Source organism: Antedon mediterranea, chromosome 3 (assembly GCF_964355755.1).
Source record: "Antedon mediterranea chromosome 3, ecAntMedi1.1, whole genome shotgun sequence".
NCBI classification, from domain to species: Eukaryota; Metazoa; Echinodermata; class Crinoidea; order Comatulida; family Antedonidae; genus Antedon; species Antedon mediterranea.
This window is the reverse complement of record NC_092672.1, coordinates 22,518,569-22,536,019: the sequence shown is the minus strand read 5'-3', so window position 1 is coordinate 22,536,019 and position 17,451 is coordinate 22,518,569. Positions and strand designations below refer to the sequence as shown.

Genomic DNA, 17,451 nt, shown 5'->3' with positions numbered 1-17,451 from the left:
AAGTAAGAAACTTTTACTTAATTAGTTAGTAAGCGATGGCTAATGTTGGACTTTAGCAGGTCACAGCAACAAGAATTATTTAAAGTAAGAAACTTTTACTTAATTAGAACTGGTTAAACTTAGTGGTGATATTATTAGTAACTGAACCAAAACAATGTGTTTAGATGCCTTGGTTGAACTAATCCAGCACATGTGGACAGTAAACATCAGTGAACTAATTGAACCAAAGCAATGTGTTTAGATGCCTTGGTTGAACTAATCCAGCACATGTGGACAGTAAACATCAGTGAACTAACTGAACCAAAGCAATGTGTTTAGATGCATTGGTTGAACTAATCCAGCACATGTGGACAGTAAACATCAGTGAACTAACTGAACCAAAGCAATGTGTTTAGATGCCTTGGTTGAACTAATCCAGCACATGTGGACAGTAAACATCAGTGAACTAACTGAACCAAAGCAATGTGTTTAGATGCCTTGGTTGAACTAATCCAGCACATGTGGACAGTAAACATCAGTGAACTAACTGAACCAAAGCAATGTGTTTAGATGCCTTGGTTGAACTAATCCAACACATGTGGACAGTAAACATCAGTGAACTAACTGAACAAAAGCAATGTGTTTAGATGCCTTGGTTGAACTAATCCAGCACATGTGGACAGTAAACATCAGTGAACTAACTGAACCAGAGCAATGTGTTTAGATGCCTTGGTTGAACTAATCCAGCACATGTGGACAGTAGACATCAGTGAACTAACTGAACCAAAGCAATGTGTTTAGATGCCTTGGATGAACTAATCCAGCACATGTGGACAGTAAACATCAGTGAACTAACTGAACCAAAGCAATGTGTTTAGATGCCTTGGTTGAACTAATCCAGCACATGTGGACAGTAAACATCAGTGAACTAACTGAACCAAAGCAATGTGTTTAGATGCCTTGGTTGAACTAATTCAGCACATGTGGATAGTAAACATCAGTGAACTAACTGAACCAAAGCAATGTGTTTAGATGGCTTGGTTGAACTAATTCAGCACATGTGGACAGTAAACATCAGTGAACTGACTGAACCAAAGCAATGTGTTTAGATGCCTTGGTTGAACTAATCCAGCACATGTGGACAGTAAACATCAGTGAACTAACTGCTGAACCAAAGCAATGTGTTTAGATGCATTGGTTGAACTAATCCAGCACATGTGGACAGTAAACATCAGTGAACTAACTGAACCAAAGCAATGTGTTTAGATGCCTTGGTTGAACTAATCCAGCACATGTGGACAGTAAACATCAGTGAACTAACTGAACCAAAGCAATGTGTTTAGATGCCTTGGTTGAACTAATTCAGCACATGTGGACAGTAAACATCAGTGAACTAACTGAACCAAAGCAATGTGTTTAGATGCCTTGGTTGAACTAATCCAGCACATGTGGACAGTAAACATCAGTGAACTAACTGAACCAAAGCAATGTGTTTAGATGCCTTGGTTGAACTAATCCAGCACATGTGGACAGTAAACATCAGTGAACTAACTGAACCAAAGCAATGTGTTTAGATGCATTGGTTGAACTAATCCAGCACATGTGGACAGTAAACATCAGTGAACTTTTACCTAGTTTTTACAATCATGATAGTATATTGATTCAAAACAACTTTTACAAATTTATGGTTTGCCTTTAATGAAAAACCATATGGTAGTATATAAATAAGTGATAATAGACTTTGATGTTTTTTATACATAAATCTAATAGTAATGTTATAATTCTATTTTTTGAATTATTGAATTGTATTTGAAATGTGTTTATTTGTAGGTTCTAAGTGGTATACTTCATCTTGGAAATATAGAGTTTATTAGTGATGATGTCACTGGACCATGTGAAATTGATTCTGGAAAACAAGGTAAATGATATAAAGGTTATGGTGTTTAATTATTATACCAATACAAATATTGCATACAGTATTTATAGTTTAGCTTAAAGTAGTTGCAACCTTAAAGTTTTAATAGCTTATATTTATAATACGGTTTTTTTTTTTATTTTATTAGAATTTTAATTCTAAAGTAAATTGGCATTTATTTATGATTCAAAATATTCTATCAACAGTTTATATATCGTTTTAGTATTTTTTAATTTGTTTTTATTTCTACCATAATATAATATATGAAAAATAACTAAAAACAGACATAAGGAATAGCTTAATATTACGATAGGTTGCCCAAAAAATATATACAAAAATATCGTTAATAATTATGTCATTTTAAAATCTTAAATAATCTTATTAATATTTTTCTCCATCTTCAAAAAATGTTGATAAAATATTTCAGCCAAAGAGAGATTTTCTAATTTACTAATTATTCAATATATCATATTGTTGTACTATTGATGTTGCTTCACCAGGAGTTGACACCTCTGTTAAAGCTGCTGCACAGTTACTTGGTCTTGATGTTGATGCCTTAACTAGATGTCTAGCATTCCGACAAATCACTGCATCTCACAAGCGTAGAAAGAGTGTCTTTATGAAACCTTGCTTAAAAGATGAATGTCATACAAGGAGAGATTGTCTTGCAAAGTTACTCTATGCCAGGTATTTTACAAACATTAAAGCTATATTTGTTTGTAGTGAAAGAAACCTATTTACTCTTTTGAAAATGATCTTGTTGTGCAGTATTTGCCTTTTTACTGACCTGTTATACATTCAAAACAAACCCACAGAAGATGTTGTACAAATCCAATAACTTTTATTTGCTTCCCCATATGCATGCTGGACTGCACTGAGGCGGATTGCCCACAGCAAATCGTACATACACCTTTAAACATTCACAAAAATAAAATAAACATACATACATTACTCTAGTAGCTAGATCAACTTTCGTATGCACTTTGAGGTCCAGAGAATTTGACTTCAGAAACTTGTTTAGGATGGTCAAACAATCATTTTTGGCTTGGTTACACATTTTGAAAATGTGGGGAAAGGTCAAAAGGTCAGGGTGAAAGGTTATAATACCAAACACCAATAGGTCCTTAAATCTCGACAACCACTGGTCACAGCAAGGTAATTTTTGTCTCAAATTGATCGGAAGGTATACATATTCTATATTCAGTCTAATGGGACAATTTAGTCAAAAATGACCGGAAATGCCATTTCTGACCTTTGACCCACTACAGAGGGCATGTATGTATCTCCGTAAGTACTGGTCGTAGACACTTGAATTAGGTCCTAAAATGTTCGCAATATACATTTATTTATTTGTTGCACATTTTGAAAAATGTTACAAAAGGTCAAAGGGTCAGGGTCAAAGGTTATATGAACAAACACAAATAGGTACTTGTATCTTGGCAACCACTGGTCGCAGCAAGTCAATTTTAGTCTCAAAATGTTGAAAAGGCATGTATTCATATTCAGTCTAATGAGACATTTTAGTGAAAAATGATCAGAAATGCCATTTCTGACCTTTGACCCACATACCAGGGCATCTTAATATCTCTGTAAGTACTGGTCGTAGAAACTTAAATTTGGTACCAAATTGTTGGAAATATACATATTTACATTCATTCTAACAGAAAATTTGGTGAAAAGATGATCAGAAATACTATTAATTACTACATACCTCTACACAAGTTATTCTTATATAAAAGGATGCAATAACTGATGCTTTAAATGGTTTCATTATAGGAATTACAACAAATCCTTTACTGTTTGTAATTTTACTTTTGCTTATAATAATGCTAGAAAATATTGTTGACCCCCCCCCCCCCCCCCTGGATGAAACCTCCTTCATCCGGGTGCAAGTACAATCATGATATTGAAAAGGTATCGGAGACAACTATAATAGACCAATTCATTGTCATCATTCTGTTGTATAATATTTTTGAATGTCACAGACAAATTATACATAATTTATACACGTCTGTTCCCAGTGTACATAATAAAACAATATTTCTGGAGATTTATTATCAATACCACTAGAAACTTAGGTTTTTTTATTTTTTAAGTACTAAATGCATTGACAATAAAAGCATCAGAAGTGTATTTTAAAATCATGATAAAATCATACTACAATACACTACAGTACACAAGGGTGTTATCAGGAAAGCTGGACATATTGAAACTATGTATTGGCATATATGCAAAAGACGTGTTGATTGTTGACAAATTGTAGTTACAAACAAAACAGATGACAAATTGTGTAATCGTGTCTCATATAGCGTCTCAGGATAATGATGTCATTGTTTTATATCATTATATACTGGCACCTGGAGAGGATTCGTTAAATGGAGCCTGTGACAGTGTCACTTTTATTCTAAAAGACAGAAACATTTTAAATAAACGCTCACCCCTCCCTTCGATTCGACTCCCACAAGCATATACACAACAAGGCCATATACATGGCTGCAGTCGCGTGCTCAAATTTTTGTTAGTGTTTACCGACCAACCGACCGACATAGTGAGCTGTAGAGTTGCGTTGCATGCGACTAATAATTGTATCACAACACATTTCAATGACTACCATAATCTACAATTTACCAAGCATTTTGTATCACTTTTTGATAATAATTGTGCTGTATTTTTTTTTTCTGCTGTAGGTAGTATTTATTTGATTATACATACCATATTACACCAATAAAAAACGAAAAATCCCTTCTGAACAATAAATGCCGGGGCGTTTATTAGGATGAATTCGGTAAGCTACTTTAGCATTCTGAAAAGAATTCTGTTGGGCTCAACGTTTCTATCAAAATGTTTGATCATCCTCGGGGGTCAAAAATACTTTCTAGCATTATTATAAGCAAAAATACAATTACAAACAGTAAAGGATTTGTTTTAAATCGTATAATTCGTTTGAAACAATTTAAAGCATAAGTTATTGCAAAACATTACTGTCCAAGGATAAGTTGTGTAGAGATATAGTACAGGCTATATGTGACATTTATCCTATGTAACCTTGAAAAAATTCTAATAAAAGGTCTTTTGGTATTTCCTTGTAGCTTTAGGTGTGAATAAATACAAAAAAATTTTTGCTGCCTTCTAGTTGCTGCGTTAGTGAGATATTGAGGGTCAAAGGTCAGTGACCTTTTGTGGCATTTGATGGCTCATAACTCCTCAACTCCTGGGTTTAAAAAGACAAATGTTGTGCCTACATCTATGTTTTAGTGGTCAAACAACAAAATAAAGTTTTTGCAAATTTCGGGTTACTTGTGCCATTGGTCAGATAGTCGGGTCAAAGGTCATTGACCTTTATTCATTAATAACTACTGCTAGTCTAGGACCTTGGTAAGATTTGTATGCATTTAATTTAGGAGAGAATATCTCAACTGTTATAGGATAATTAGACCCCAAGGAACAACATGGGATATGTGCCAAATTCGTTATCTGGGGCGAACATGCCCAAATCGGGGTCAAAGGTTAGAAATGTATGGTTCTTATATCTCGACAACCACTTGTCATACAGATTTGCTTTTGGTGTCAAATTGTTCAGAATATACATATTTATATTCAGTCTAACACAACTTTTACCCCAAAAAATGACCGGAAATTCTTTTACTGACCTTTGACCAAAAAATGACCAAAAAAACACATTTTCGGGTTAAATTATTCCATAAAATGTCAATGGACACACTGTATGGTATAAAATGAAAGCATATACAATATGCTACCCATTGCTACCCAACTTGTATTAAACATTTTTAATTAGGAATATAACTTTATGGAAAATGTGCATAATTGATTTCAGCATTTAGAATTATTATTAATTTATCTTTATCAACTGGTACGACCTTTCCTGATGATTTGAAGTTGGGTCTAGTTACACTTATTTTAAAGACGCCTTCACATACTTGCATGGCAAATTTTCGATCTATTTCTAATGTCGCTTTCTTATCTAAGATCCTTGAGAAATGCGTTGCTTTAGATCTCATACATTTTCTTGACGACAATAATCTGTTCAACCCTCTTCAATCAGCATATAAAAAGCGCCACAGTACAGAGTCAGCCATTCTCAAGGTGCATAATGATATAATTTTAGCTCTGGATAAAGGTAATTGTCTTTTTTCTGTGTACCTCGACCTGTCGGCAGCTTCTGATACCATGGACTATTCCATTATTATTGCAAGACTTTCGTCTATTGGTATCCGTGGATCTGCTCTAAATTAGTTCAAGTCATATTTGTCTTCTAGGAAGCAGCAGGTCCAGATTGGTAATGTCAAATCCGCCTCTATCGACCTGAAATGCGGTGTTCATCAAGGATCAATACTGGGTCCAGTATTGTTTTTAGTTTACACCTCGCCCATGAGTGATATCATTAAGAGACATTGTGTCCAATATCATGTGTACGCAGATGATACATCAGCTTTAATTCAGCAGAGTTTAATGAGGCGAAGTCGGTTATCGAAGCTTGTGTTGTTGATGTTCAGGATTGGCTAACTAAAAACATGCTCTTTTTAACCCTGGTAAAACAGAAATCTTATTTATTCATTCAAAACACTTCAAGAAATTGGCCATTGCTAGAAACATCAATCACATCATCGTTGGAGGTTAGATATATCGGAGTTGTATTTGACTCAGCAATGATTATGTCCAGACATATCAACAACATTAGTAAATCTGATACCTACCACCTTCGTAACATAAGATCAATTCGCAAATCCTTAACCCACTCCTCGCTTATTAAACTTGTCCATGCACTAATAACATCACGGTTAGACTACTGCAATGCCATTTTGTTTGGTCTACCAAATAAAGAACTTAATAAACTACAACTAATTCTTTTCTTTTTTATACCAAATTTCATTACAACGCTAGAATTATTTCACCCAAAATAAACTTACATTAATTTATACTCATTTTTGTCTAAATTTAATAAAATATATGCATATTTTCCAAAAATAACATCACATAATTATATACAAGTTAGGTAGCATATTGTATGTGCTTTCCTTTGATACCAAATATGTCTTTTCAAACATTTGAATTATTTAATATCATAAATAAACCAAAATAAATTATCTGGTAATGTATACCCATTTTTGTCAAAAAGCAATAAAATATGCACATTTTTCACCAAAGTAGCATCATAATTACAGATTTGTATTAAAAGTTGGATAGCAATGGATAGAATATTGTATGGGCTTTTATTTGATACCAAATAGTTCTTCCAAACACTTATTTAAAATTATTTAACATTATATAAATAAGCACAACAATTACGCTACTAAATATTCATTTTTTGTATAAAAGTAATCAAATTAGGCACATTTTCCATAAGATTAGATTCCTAATTAAAAAATGTTCAATATAAGTTGGGTAGCAATGGGTAGCATATTGTATATGCTTTCATTTGATACCATACAGTGTGTCCATTGACATTTTAAATAATAATTTAACCCAAAAATGTGTTTTTTGGTCAAAGGTCAGTAAAAGCATTTCCGGTCATTTTTTTGGGTAAAAGTTGTGTTAGACTGAATATAAATATGTATATTCTGAACAATTTGACACCAAAAGCAAATCTGTATGACAAGTGGTTGTCGAGATATAAGAACCACACATTTCTAACCCTTGACCCCGATTTTGGGCATTTTCGCCCCAGATAACGAATTTGACACATATCCCATATTGTTCCTTGGGGTCAAATTATCCTATAACAGTTGAGATATTTTCTCCTAAATTGAATGCATACAAATCTTACTCAGGTCCTACACTAGCAGTAGTTATTAATGAATAAAGGTCAATGACCTTTGACCCGACTATCTGACCAATGGCACAAGTAACCTGAAATTGGCAAAAACTTTATTTTGTTGTTTGACCACTAAAACATAGATGTAGAAACCACATTTGTCTTTTTAAACCCAGGAGTTGAGGAATTATGAGCCATCAAATGCCACAAAAAGGTCACTGACCTTTGACCCTCAATATCTCACTAACGCAGCAACTAGAAGGCTGCAAAAATTTTTTGGTAATTATTGACACCTAAAGCTACAAGAAAATACCAAAAGACCTTTTATTAGAATTTTTTCAAGGTCAAACTATATATAGCCTCTACTAATATGTTATTCGTTTGAAACAATAACATTAGTAATTAATAGTATTTCTGGTCATCTTTTAACCAAATTTTCTATTAGAATGAATGTAAATATGTATATTTCGAACAATTTGATACCAAATTTAAGTTTCTACAACCAGTACTTACAGAGATATGAAGATGCCCTGTCAGAATAAGTTGTGTAGAGGTATGTTTTTTGTTTGAAACATTAGTAATTAATAGTATTTCTGATCATCTTTTCACCAAATTTTCTGTTAGAATGAATGTAAATATGTATATTTCCAACAATTTGATACCAAATTTAAGTTTCTACGACCAGTACTTACAGAGGTATGAAGATGCCCTGGTATGTGGGTCAAAGGTCAGAAAGGGCATTTCTGATCATTTTTGACTAAAATGCCCCATTAGACTGAATATGAATGCATGCCTTCTGAACATTTTGAGACCAACATTGACTTGCTGCGACCAGTGGTTGCCAAGATACAAGTAGCTATTTATATTTCTTCATATAACCCTTGACCCTGACTCTTTGACCTTTTGTAACATTTTTCAAAATGTGTAACAAATAACAAAATCTATATTTCGAACAGTTTAAGACCAAATTCAAGTGTCTACGACCAGTAGTTACGGAGATACATACATGCCCTGAGTTGTGGGTCAAAGGTCAGAAATGGCATTTCCGGTCATTTTTTACTAAAATGTCCCATTAGACTGAATATAAATGTATACCTTCTGATCAATTTGAGACCAAAATTACCTTGCTGTGACCAGTGGTTGTCGAGATTTAAGGACATGTTGGTGTTTGGTGTTATAACCTTTCACCCTGACCTTTTGACCTTTCGCCACATTTTCAAAATGTGTAACCAAGCCAAAATTGATTGTTTGACCACCCTAAACCAATTTCTGAAGTCAAATTCTCTGGACCTCAAAGTGCATACGAAAGTTGATCTAGCTACTAGAGTACATGCAAACTCTAATACTTAGTCAATTTAATTAATTTTTTTTTCTTGCCTAATCTCTCTTTCTGTCATGGCCTGACTTCTTTCTGTCTAATTTCTTTCTTTGTCATGTAGTTAGTATGTAACAGGAGAAAATGTTTACATGCAAACTTTTTCAACCCCACTTTGGTTTTACCAAAAAAAAACTAGCTTTGAAGACTGTGACTAAATTATGGTTTAACGTTTCAGAGTTTTTGATTGGCTCGTTGGATTCATCAATGGCTGTACCATGGCCAGGAGTTGGCAGTCTTACATTGGTCTACTGGATGTCTACGGATTTGAAAGTTTTTCATTTAACAGTTTGGAGCAATTATGCATAAATTATGCAAATGAGAAGCTTCAGCAACATTTTGTGCACAACTTCCTCAAAGCAGAACAGGTATTCCAACAAACTTATTTTCTATATATAGAGTATGCTAATATACAGTTGGTGCTACGGTGTTTTATTAGAGTGATAATAACAAAAGTTCTTTTATTTAAAAAAAAAATGAAGAAAAATATTATGGCACTTCATTTAGTTTATATCAAATGAATCTTGTAAAAAAAATATCAAAATACTAGTATAATTATAATATAATATAAAATAATTAAGATAACAATAATAATTAAAGTTGATGAGAATTATCATTCACTTTTTTTCTCTAACAGTGATAATGATGAACCTTTATAAACATAATCATACTGCTGATTAAACAGCCATGTTTGTATTATTTTAGGATGACTGTCAATCTGAGGGAATTCCATGGAAATTTGAAGACTTTACTGACAATAAAACATGTCTTGATGTTATTGAAGGCAACATCAGTATATTTGCACTTATGAATCAAGTAAGTGTTGCTATTCCACAGCAAAATACAAAAAATAATTTGTCATAGTTTTTCGCCAATTATGGTTGGAAAAGACCTGTATTCTGTAGTTTGTCTTTTTATTATTTAAGATAAACTGCTGTAAAAAAAGATGTATTGAGAATTTCTCAATTGTAGTACAGTACGTCGTAAAATAATAACTCTTTTGTATTTTGAATTTGACATTTTGAGAAACAGTGGTTTATACCATTCAGGCATAGTTTGTCTTACAAACCATAGTTTGTCTTTCCATAAAAATAAACTGTCGTTTGTAAGAAGATAAACAATGGACTTTTGAGCCTAGTTTACACTAGAAAACCTGGTGCTGATGTACTTTTGCACCTCAAGCTTAACCCCAATTTAAAAATATTCACCTGCTGCACATCAGTGATGGTGAGTGACCTTATGCCCAGTGATTTCAAGTTAGGTGCAAAAGTACAGTAGCACCACAACCAGTTGCAAACTACAAGTTGTTGTGCTTAGACTGTCCATCTAAGATCACAATCATGTTATTATGTCATTTACTTTCTATGAACTAATTGCAAGTTTATCTTGTTTATAGCAATGCAAGTTAAACAGACATTCAGATCCAAGTTCGTTTTGTGAGTTTCTTCATGACACTATCAGCAGTGCAAACTTATCTCGTGCACATATATCAGTGACATCACCAGCTTTTGTTGTGCATCACTATGCAGAGAAAGTTACGTACCAAGTGGATGGTCTAATTAAAAAGAATGAGGTAATATACTTAAAACTGAAAGCCAGTTTTACAGTATATTCACATAAAAAAAAGGGGGTTAGAAGGTCATAAATAGTTTCTCAAAGCATTACAATTATGGAATAGTGCATCTGCTTCGTTTAAACTTATTTCTCATAATCTTATAACTGAAAATAAATACCACAGTAAAATGTATCAATGGCTGTTTGTAGCTATAGGTAATGCTCTATCACCCGTGTAAGAAGAGGATACACAATTTAAGTTGGAAAAGCTTTTGCTTTTGCTAAACTATTTTAGCTCATTTATTCAAAACTTGTTGTGAGATCAAGGAGGAAGGACCGGACAATTTAACTATCAACTTTAGAATACAACATAGTGTATAGGAACAAATTAAAGGTTAGCCTGTCATTAATAAAAACAATGGTCAACAGTCAAATATACAATGATATTATATAGCCGAAGGCTAGATGTCAAACTACAAAGTTATCGCAGCTAGTTCAAAAGGTGATTCTCCATGGAGAGGGAACCAACAAAATAGCGGCTTTCAATCGACCAATCAGATATGCCCTACGCAGTACACAGTGCTATATGAGCCTATCTGCGTGAGAACAATACACAATGCAGCGTGTTAAGCGTATAACCGTGAACGCATTCTATATGATCCTCAAATACAAAAATGCTAGATTACCTAGAATTTATTCATTCCATTGCGATTTATAAATCTTCACTGTTCTTTGACAAGAATATGTGAATGTATTATATTAGATTATTATTTGTTATGTTAAATAATGTTTTTGAACACATTTACGGCTGCCATCTTTTTTCAGTCTGGAGTACGTGCTCAGCCTTCAGCTTACATACAGTATTACATATCTCTGGTTTTATATCAAAATAAGAATTGGTTCACTAACACAATTCTATTTAGAAAACGACAAGAGTGTTTCAACCTATTTAACCACATATGCTCTCCAATATTACAATTTCATCAAGTTAACGAACAATCAATTTACCAACTTGCCCTCCTGCCCTATTACCATGGCTTTTTTTCTGAGCATCCCTATAATATTTACTTTGAATGGAAACCTTATATTGCTATTACATTATATTTGCTCATTAGATTTGATGTGCAGTGTTCACAGGTGAATGTTCATTTACTAATTAATCTATTGTGTATCATTTGATGTTTTTAGGATGGTATTCCAGCAGAACTTGTAGATTTGCTTAGAATGAGCAGCAAGAAGTTTGTGCAACAACTAGTTGATGCTGATGTTACCAGTTTACAGGTGATTGATCTTTTCATTTGTTTTTAAACACCATAGTAACACTATACTAATGCCATACTAACATCAAACTAACAATGTAGTAACACCATACTAACACCATACTAACAATGTAGTAACACCATACTAACACCATACTAATGCCATACTAACATCAAACTAACAATGTAGTAACACCATAGTAACACTATACTAACACCATACTAACATCAAACTAACAATGTACTAACACCATACTAACATCAAACTAACAATGTACTAACACCATACTAACACTATACCATTGCTTTTTAAGTTCTGTCTTCATCAATGTTACATCATGAAACTTTTAAACAAAGAACAATGCCGAATAAATGTGTGATATTTATAATGCCTTTGCATCTTGTCAGTTATGTCAATAGTTCTGTTTAACCTGAAATAGGTTAATTTTATGATTTTTTTTTTTCAGAGTCCAAGTAAAACAAAAGGCAAAAAGACTACTTCTACAGTGGTATCAACATTTAAGGTACAGAATCCTGAAAATTGGAACTCATACAAAACTTAATTTAGAATCTTGATGAATTTAGTATGGAACATCAATTAAAAAAAATACCTTCAAGACTGAGCTCTTGTTTTAGGAGTTAGATAGGTTTTTTGCTTTGTTGTTGTTTTTGCTTTCTTGACCCTTTTATGGGTTATCCTCAGCATCCCTGTTTTTGTATATTGTTGATGTTTCATATTTTGTTTCCTGTATATTATATTAATTGTATTTTATCTGTAAATTGTTTTTTATGATGCTGAAATAAATCAAATAAACATCTGCAAGATCACTCAAATTATTGCTTCCCAATTTTTTTTTACTTCTGTTGAAAATGTAACTTATAATATATTCAAGATATTTTATTTTTTGATTATCAGACATATTTCTTCAATTCATTTTGTATTTACTTATACTTATTTTGGTTGATACCATTCATTACATTCGTTTTTACATGTAATCTTCGGGGTAACAATCTAACAATTGTATCTTATATCTTAGAATTCATTGGACAGTCTTATGGATACTTTACATGAAACAACACCTCACTACATCCGCTGTATCAAACCAAGTCTTGAGTGTCAACCAGACAGCTTTGATAATGTTCATGTTATAAATCAACTACGTGCTTGCGGTGTTCTTGAAACAATTGAGATCAGTGCAATAGGCTTCCCTACCAGGTCAGCTTACAGCTATTGTTTTGTGTTCTTTTTATACTAACAATGTACCCATCTATGACTGGTTGATACCCTTGTTTAGTTAAGTTAACTTGAAACAATTGAGATCAGTGCAACAGGCTTCCCTACCAGGTCAGCTCACAGCTGTTGTTTTGTGTCTTTTTGCACTAACAATGTACCCATCTATGACTGGTGGATACCCTTGTTTAGTTAAGTTAACTTGAAACAATTGAGATCAGTGCAACAGGCTTCCCTACCAGGTCAGCTTACACCTGTTTGTTTTCGATATTGAATAATTAAGCAAAAACTAAAATGGCTGTGTTGTATTGTTTTATAGGTTGCACTAAACATGTTACAACCTTCTTATTTGTTGTAATTTGTATTTTACTGTATTTTTTACTATTACAATCCCAATTAAACAGCTTGCTCTAGGACTTACAATACATATATATATGTATATATATACTGAAAGATGAGGGCGTATCAATTTGATCTCTGATGCGTGTGCGTACAACTGAGGGACTAGTGCTATACCGCCTTACCACGACGATCCAATCGAGTTTGAACAATACCATGAAAGCCCCGTGGTCTAATGGTTAGGACATCAAGCAGAAGGTTCCGGGTTTGAATCTTGGTGGAGGCGACTTTCTCTCATTCTCACAGATTTCCTCATCTTCATCGTTTCAAATTAATTAATTGAATTTCAGTATATCACCGGGCGATATAGAATTTATTCTGTGCCTGTGATGTTTATAATATATACTATATATATCCCTGTACATACTGTACATGTTGAACACCTACTAACATACTTGCCAGTGTGTTGTTTATAATATATACTATATATATCCCTGTACATACTGTACATGTTGAACACCTACTAACATACTTGCCAGTGTATTGTTTATAATATATACTATATATATCCCTGTACATACTGTACATGTTGAACACCTACTAACATACTTACCAGTGTGTTGTTTATAATATATACTATATATATCCCTGTGCATACTGTACATGTTGAACACCTACTAACATACTTGCCTGTGTGTTGTTTGTTATACTTGATTCTGAATGATAATGACAATTTTCTTATAGAATGTTGTACAGTGATTTTCTTAAGAGGTATGAATTATTAATAAGGTCAAACTCAGAAGATGTAAAAGATTTGGATACAAAAAGTAAATGTGCTGTTAGTACGAATCTGGTTTTAGCTGAAGCAGACAAAGAAAATAAAATGAAAAGCTTTTTGTTTGGAAAAACAAAGATATTCCTAAGAGAGGGACAGGTACTTAAAAGTAGTTTAATAATAATTTAATTATGTTATATTTGCAGTAGAATAAATTAAATTTTAATTAATTTAAGTGAATATTTTACTTTATACGGTCATTTTTCACCAAGGTAAGGTGAACTAGGCTTGCCGACCCAGCCAAGTCTACTTACACTGCTACATATTTTAATATAACAGATGTAATATATAGTTCTTCGAGAAAAATATCATTCCCTCAGGAATGTCGATTGTTGAATTTCACCTCTAAGCAGGCAATATCTGTATAATATAAACCTGTGCAGTAGAGCTGAATGAGTGTTGTGAAATAAACCTTTATTTTTAAAAGTAGTGCTACAGGAATATTTTTGTCGTATAACTTAATAATGAGATAGGAAATTCACCAAAATTAACTAAATAATTATGTAAAATTGAGGCATTTTTCTTTTTAAAAAAGTATATAAATATAAATCAAAAGAACAAATAATTTGACACAATTTAAAAAATACCATTTTATTAAAAATTATTACCCAGTTAAATGTGTGTAAATCATTGAAAATCAGTAAGATTCCTATCTTATAACATTATGAAAAAGTTGTAGCATCAAATTATAATACTTTTAGCTTGTAAAAAAGTAAGTAAGAATCTGCATCATTGTATATTTATTATATTCCGTTATTTTTTATTTAGTTGGATAAACTTGAAGTTGCAAGATTGAAGGAATTCAATTTAAGTGCTGGTGTAATACAAATATGGTGGAGGAAGATCCTGGCAACCAAAAGTAAACAAGAGGCAGCTGTGGTCATCATTCAAGCAGGTATTGATTGTAATAGTGTTTTGACAAATATCTTGCAGGCATCATGCTGTTACCAAACCAAGCCACTAATTGTCACTAACTAGAATTGATATGTTGTAGGTTTTAGAGGCTGGAAGGTGAGAGAAGATGTAAAGAGACGACATGAGGCAGCACGTGTCATACAGTATGCTATGATTGGATATTCAATTCGTTTACACCAACGCAAGTTAGATGAACAATTAAATGAATTGAATTCAGACGAGGTAGGCTTTTACTTAAAACTCGCAATTTTCAATCTTCGCTGCACCAACAAACTTTACAATGTGAAGTATGTTCCTTCATCACTAGCACATCCTCATTTACATGTACTTTAATGATGTTAAATAACACATCATCATATGTACTGTGCTATAAAACTAATAATGTTGAATAGAGTATATTTCATTTACTGAGAGATTGTCTGTGCTTGGTTCCGCCTCATTAAATGGTCAATCAGTTAATTTTCATGAAATATTCTCCGTATTCAAATCATAAACATTCAATTTATGATTTTTAATCTAATTTTTTTTTTCTTGATACAATTTAATACAATTTAACATTTATTTTTACCAGTTTGCTGATTCTGATGTGCAAGAATGCAATGATGAACAATCGCAACAAAACAATAGCATATTAACAGAAGGTATACTGTCAGCAGTATCATTGGATAATGAACCTCATGACAGTAACCTGTCAGTGATTAGTTCAATGCAATGGCACCAAAGAAGTTGAAGATCAAGACAAAAGAGATAAGTTTACCAGTAAAGGAATTGAAGATCAAGACAAGAGAGATAAGTTTACCAGTAAAGATAGCAAAGAAGTTGAAGACAAGACAGATAAGTTTACCAGTAAAGATACCAAAGAAGTTGAAGATCAAGACAAAAGAGATAAGTTTTCCGATAAGAGCGTCAATGAAATTGAAGAACCAGAAAATGTAAATAACAATAGAATACAATTTCATGAAAATGGTAACGTGAACTGTAATAGTGGTAGAAGTGAAGGAAATACAATAGTTAACATTGAACAAAAGAAAGATGGGGATGAAATATCTCAAAAGAAGAGCTCAAATGAACAATGTGGTACACATAAACCAATAATTAGTGAGCACCAGAATGGTAGACGTGTTGAAGAGGAACCTGTAAATCAAGGAACTACTACCATCATTAACAAGTTTGTACAAGTTGCAACAACTCCTGCAGTTGATATAGCTTTTGGTATTGTGTTACTTGGTTTGCTGTATCATGGTCCAGTTAGGTTATAATACAGTTCATGTCAGGATTAAATATGTTAATCCAGGAACTACCACCAGTATCAAGGTTGTGTCAAATGCCGCAAATTGTCTACTGTATATGTTGAAAGAAAAATGAATATTGACACAATTCAATTTTTACATGCGTGTGCTGTCGTACCAATTTGTATTCACAATACAAACAATAATACAATTGTTGTACAATAAAACTTAACATCCATTACACTGTAAGAATTCAGAGTCTTTGTGGAGCTCTTTCAGCTTTAATTTGGTTTTCACGCATGAGTAAGTTTCATGTCAATGAATATGAAATCCAAATTTTAAATTTTATTATAAACAAATCATGTAAAACTAACAATATAATTTTAGTAAATAAAAATAATTCTCAGAAATATGATTTAAGTTTGTGATTTTTATGTCCCATGCATTTAGGATCATTTGGGATTCAAACTTTGTGTTTGTGTTCCCGACACCATTCCATTGGAAATAAGTCATAAGACTGTATGTGCATTCTGACCGTCTGTAAGGTAAGCTTATATGGTCGTGGTCACCCTTACTGCACGTGTGACATGATTTAAAGTTGCATTCGGTTTCTTTCAGTCCCGAAACAATAGAAATTGTTTGTGTTGAGGTCAGTTACTCGAATTCTTGTCATTTGATTGGAGAATTGTTGGTCAAATCTAAAATGACGTCTACGAGAGTGCATTTTTGAGGATGTAAGCACATCTTCTAAGTCGTAAGAGCGGTTGACTACAAATATCAACATAATGTGGCTAAATGCCAAAAAATGAATTTTCTTCATACTTTGGTAATTATTCACACTTTAGGTAAATATAACAAAACTGAAATATTTTTGAAAAAAAAGTAATGGTTGCCATGGTAAAAGGTGTGATTTTGGCATGTGAATTTTGTCCTTATTTAGATATGGCACAGAATTTGTGAATTGTTTTTGTGAAATCTTTTTGTACTAATCTTGCTCTAATGTAAAACAAAAATTTACGTAAATCAATTATTGAATTTAGGAAATAC

General features: G+C 32.7%; 2 protein-coding genes across 2 annotated transcripts; both read left to right on the top strand.

Moving 5' to 3' along the window:
- Positions 1-42: 42 nt before the first annotated feature.
- On the top strand, positions 43-9,470 carry LOC140044154 (unconventional myosin-XIX-like). The gene is made up of 4 exons (XM_072088632.1): positions 43-84; positions 1,810-1,897; positions 2,395-2,581; positions 8,624-9,470. The coding sequence occupies exons 1-4, from the start codon at positions 43-45 to the stop codon at positions 8,655-8,657; spliced, it is 351 nt and encodes a 116-aa protein (XP_071944733.1). The 3' UTR covers positions 8,658-9,470.
- A 1,591-nt stretch (positions 9,471-11,061) lies between these two features.
- On the top strand, positions 11,062-17,022 carry LOC140044153 (unconventional myosin-XIX-like). Its single transcript, XM_072088631.1, has 8 exons — positions 11,062-11,196; positions 11,785-11,877; positions 12,323-12,379; positions 12,893-13,071; positions 14,170-14,359; positions 15,029-15,155; positions 15,255-15,397; positions 15,747-17,022. The coding sequence occupies exons 1-8, from the start codon at positions 11,062-11,064 to the stop codon at positions 15,903-15,905; spliced, it is 1,083 nt and encodes a 360-aa protein (XP_071944732.1). The 3' UTR covers positions 15,906-17,022.
- The last annotated feature ends 429 nt before the right edge of the window (positions 17,023-17,451 follow it).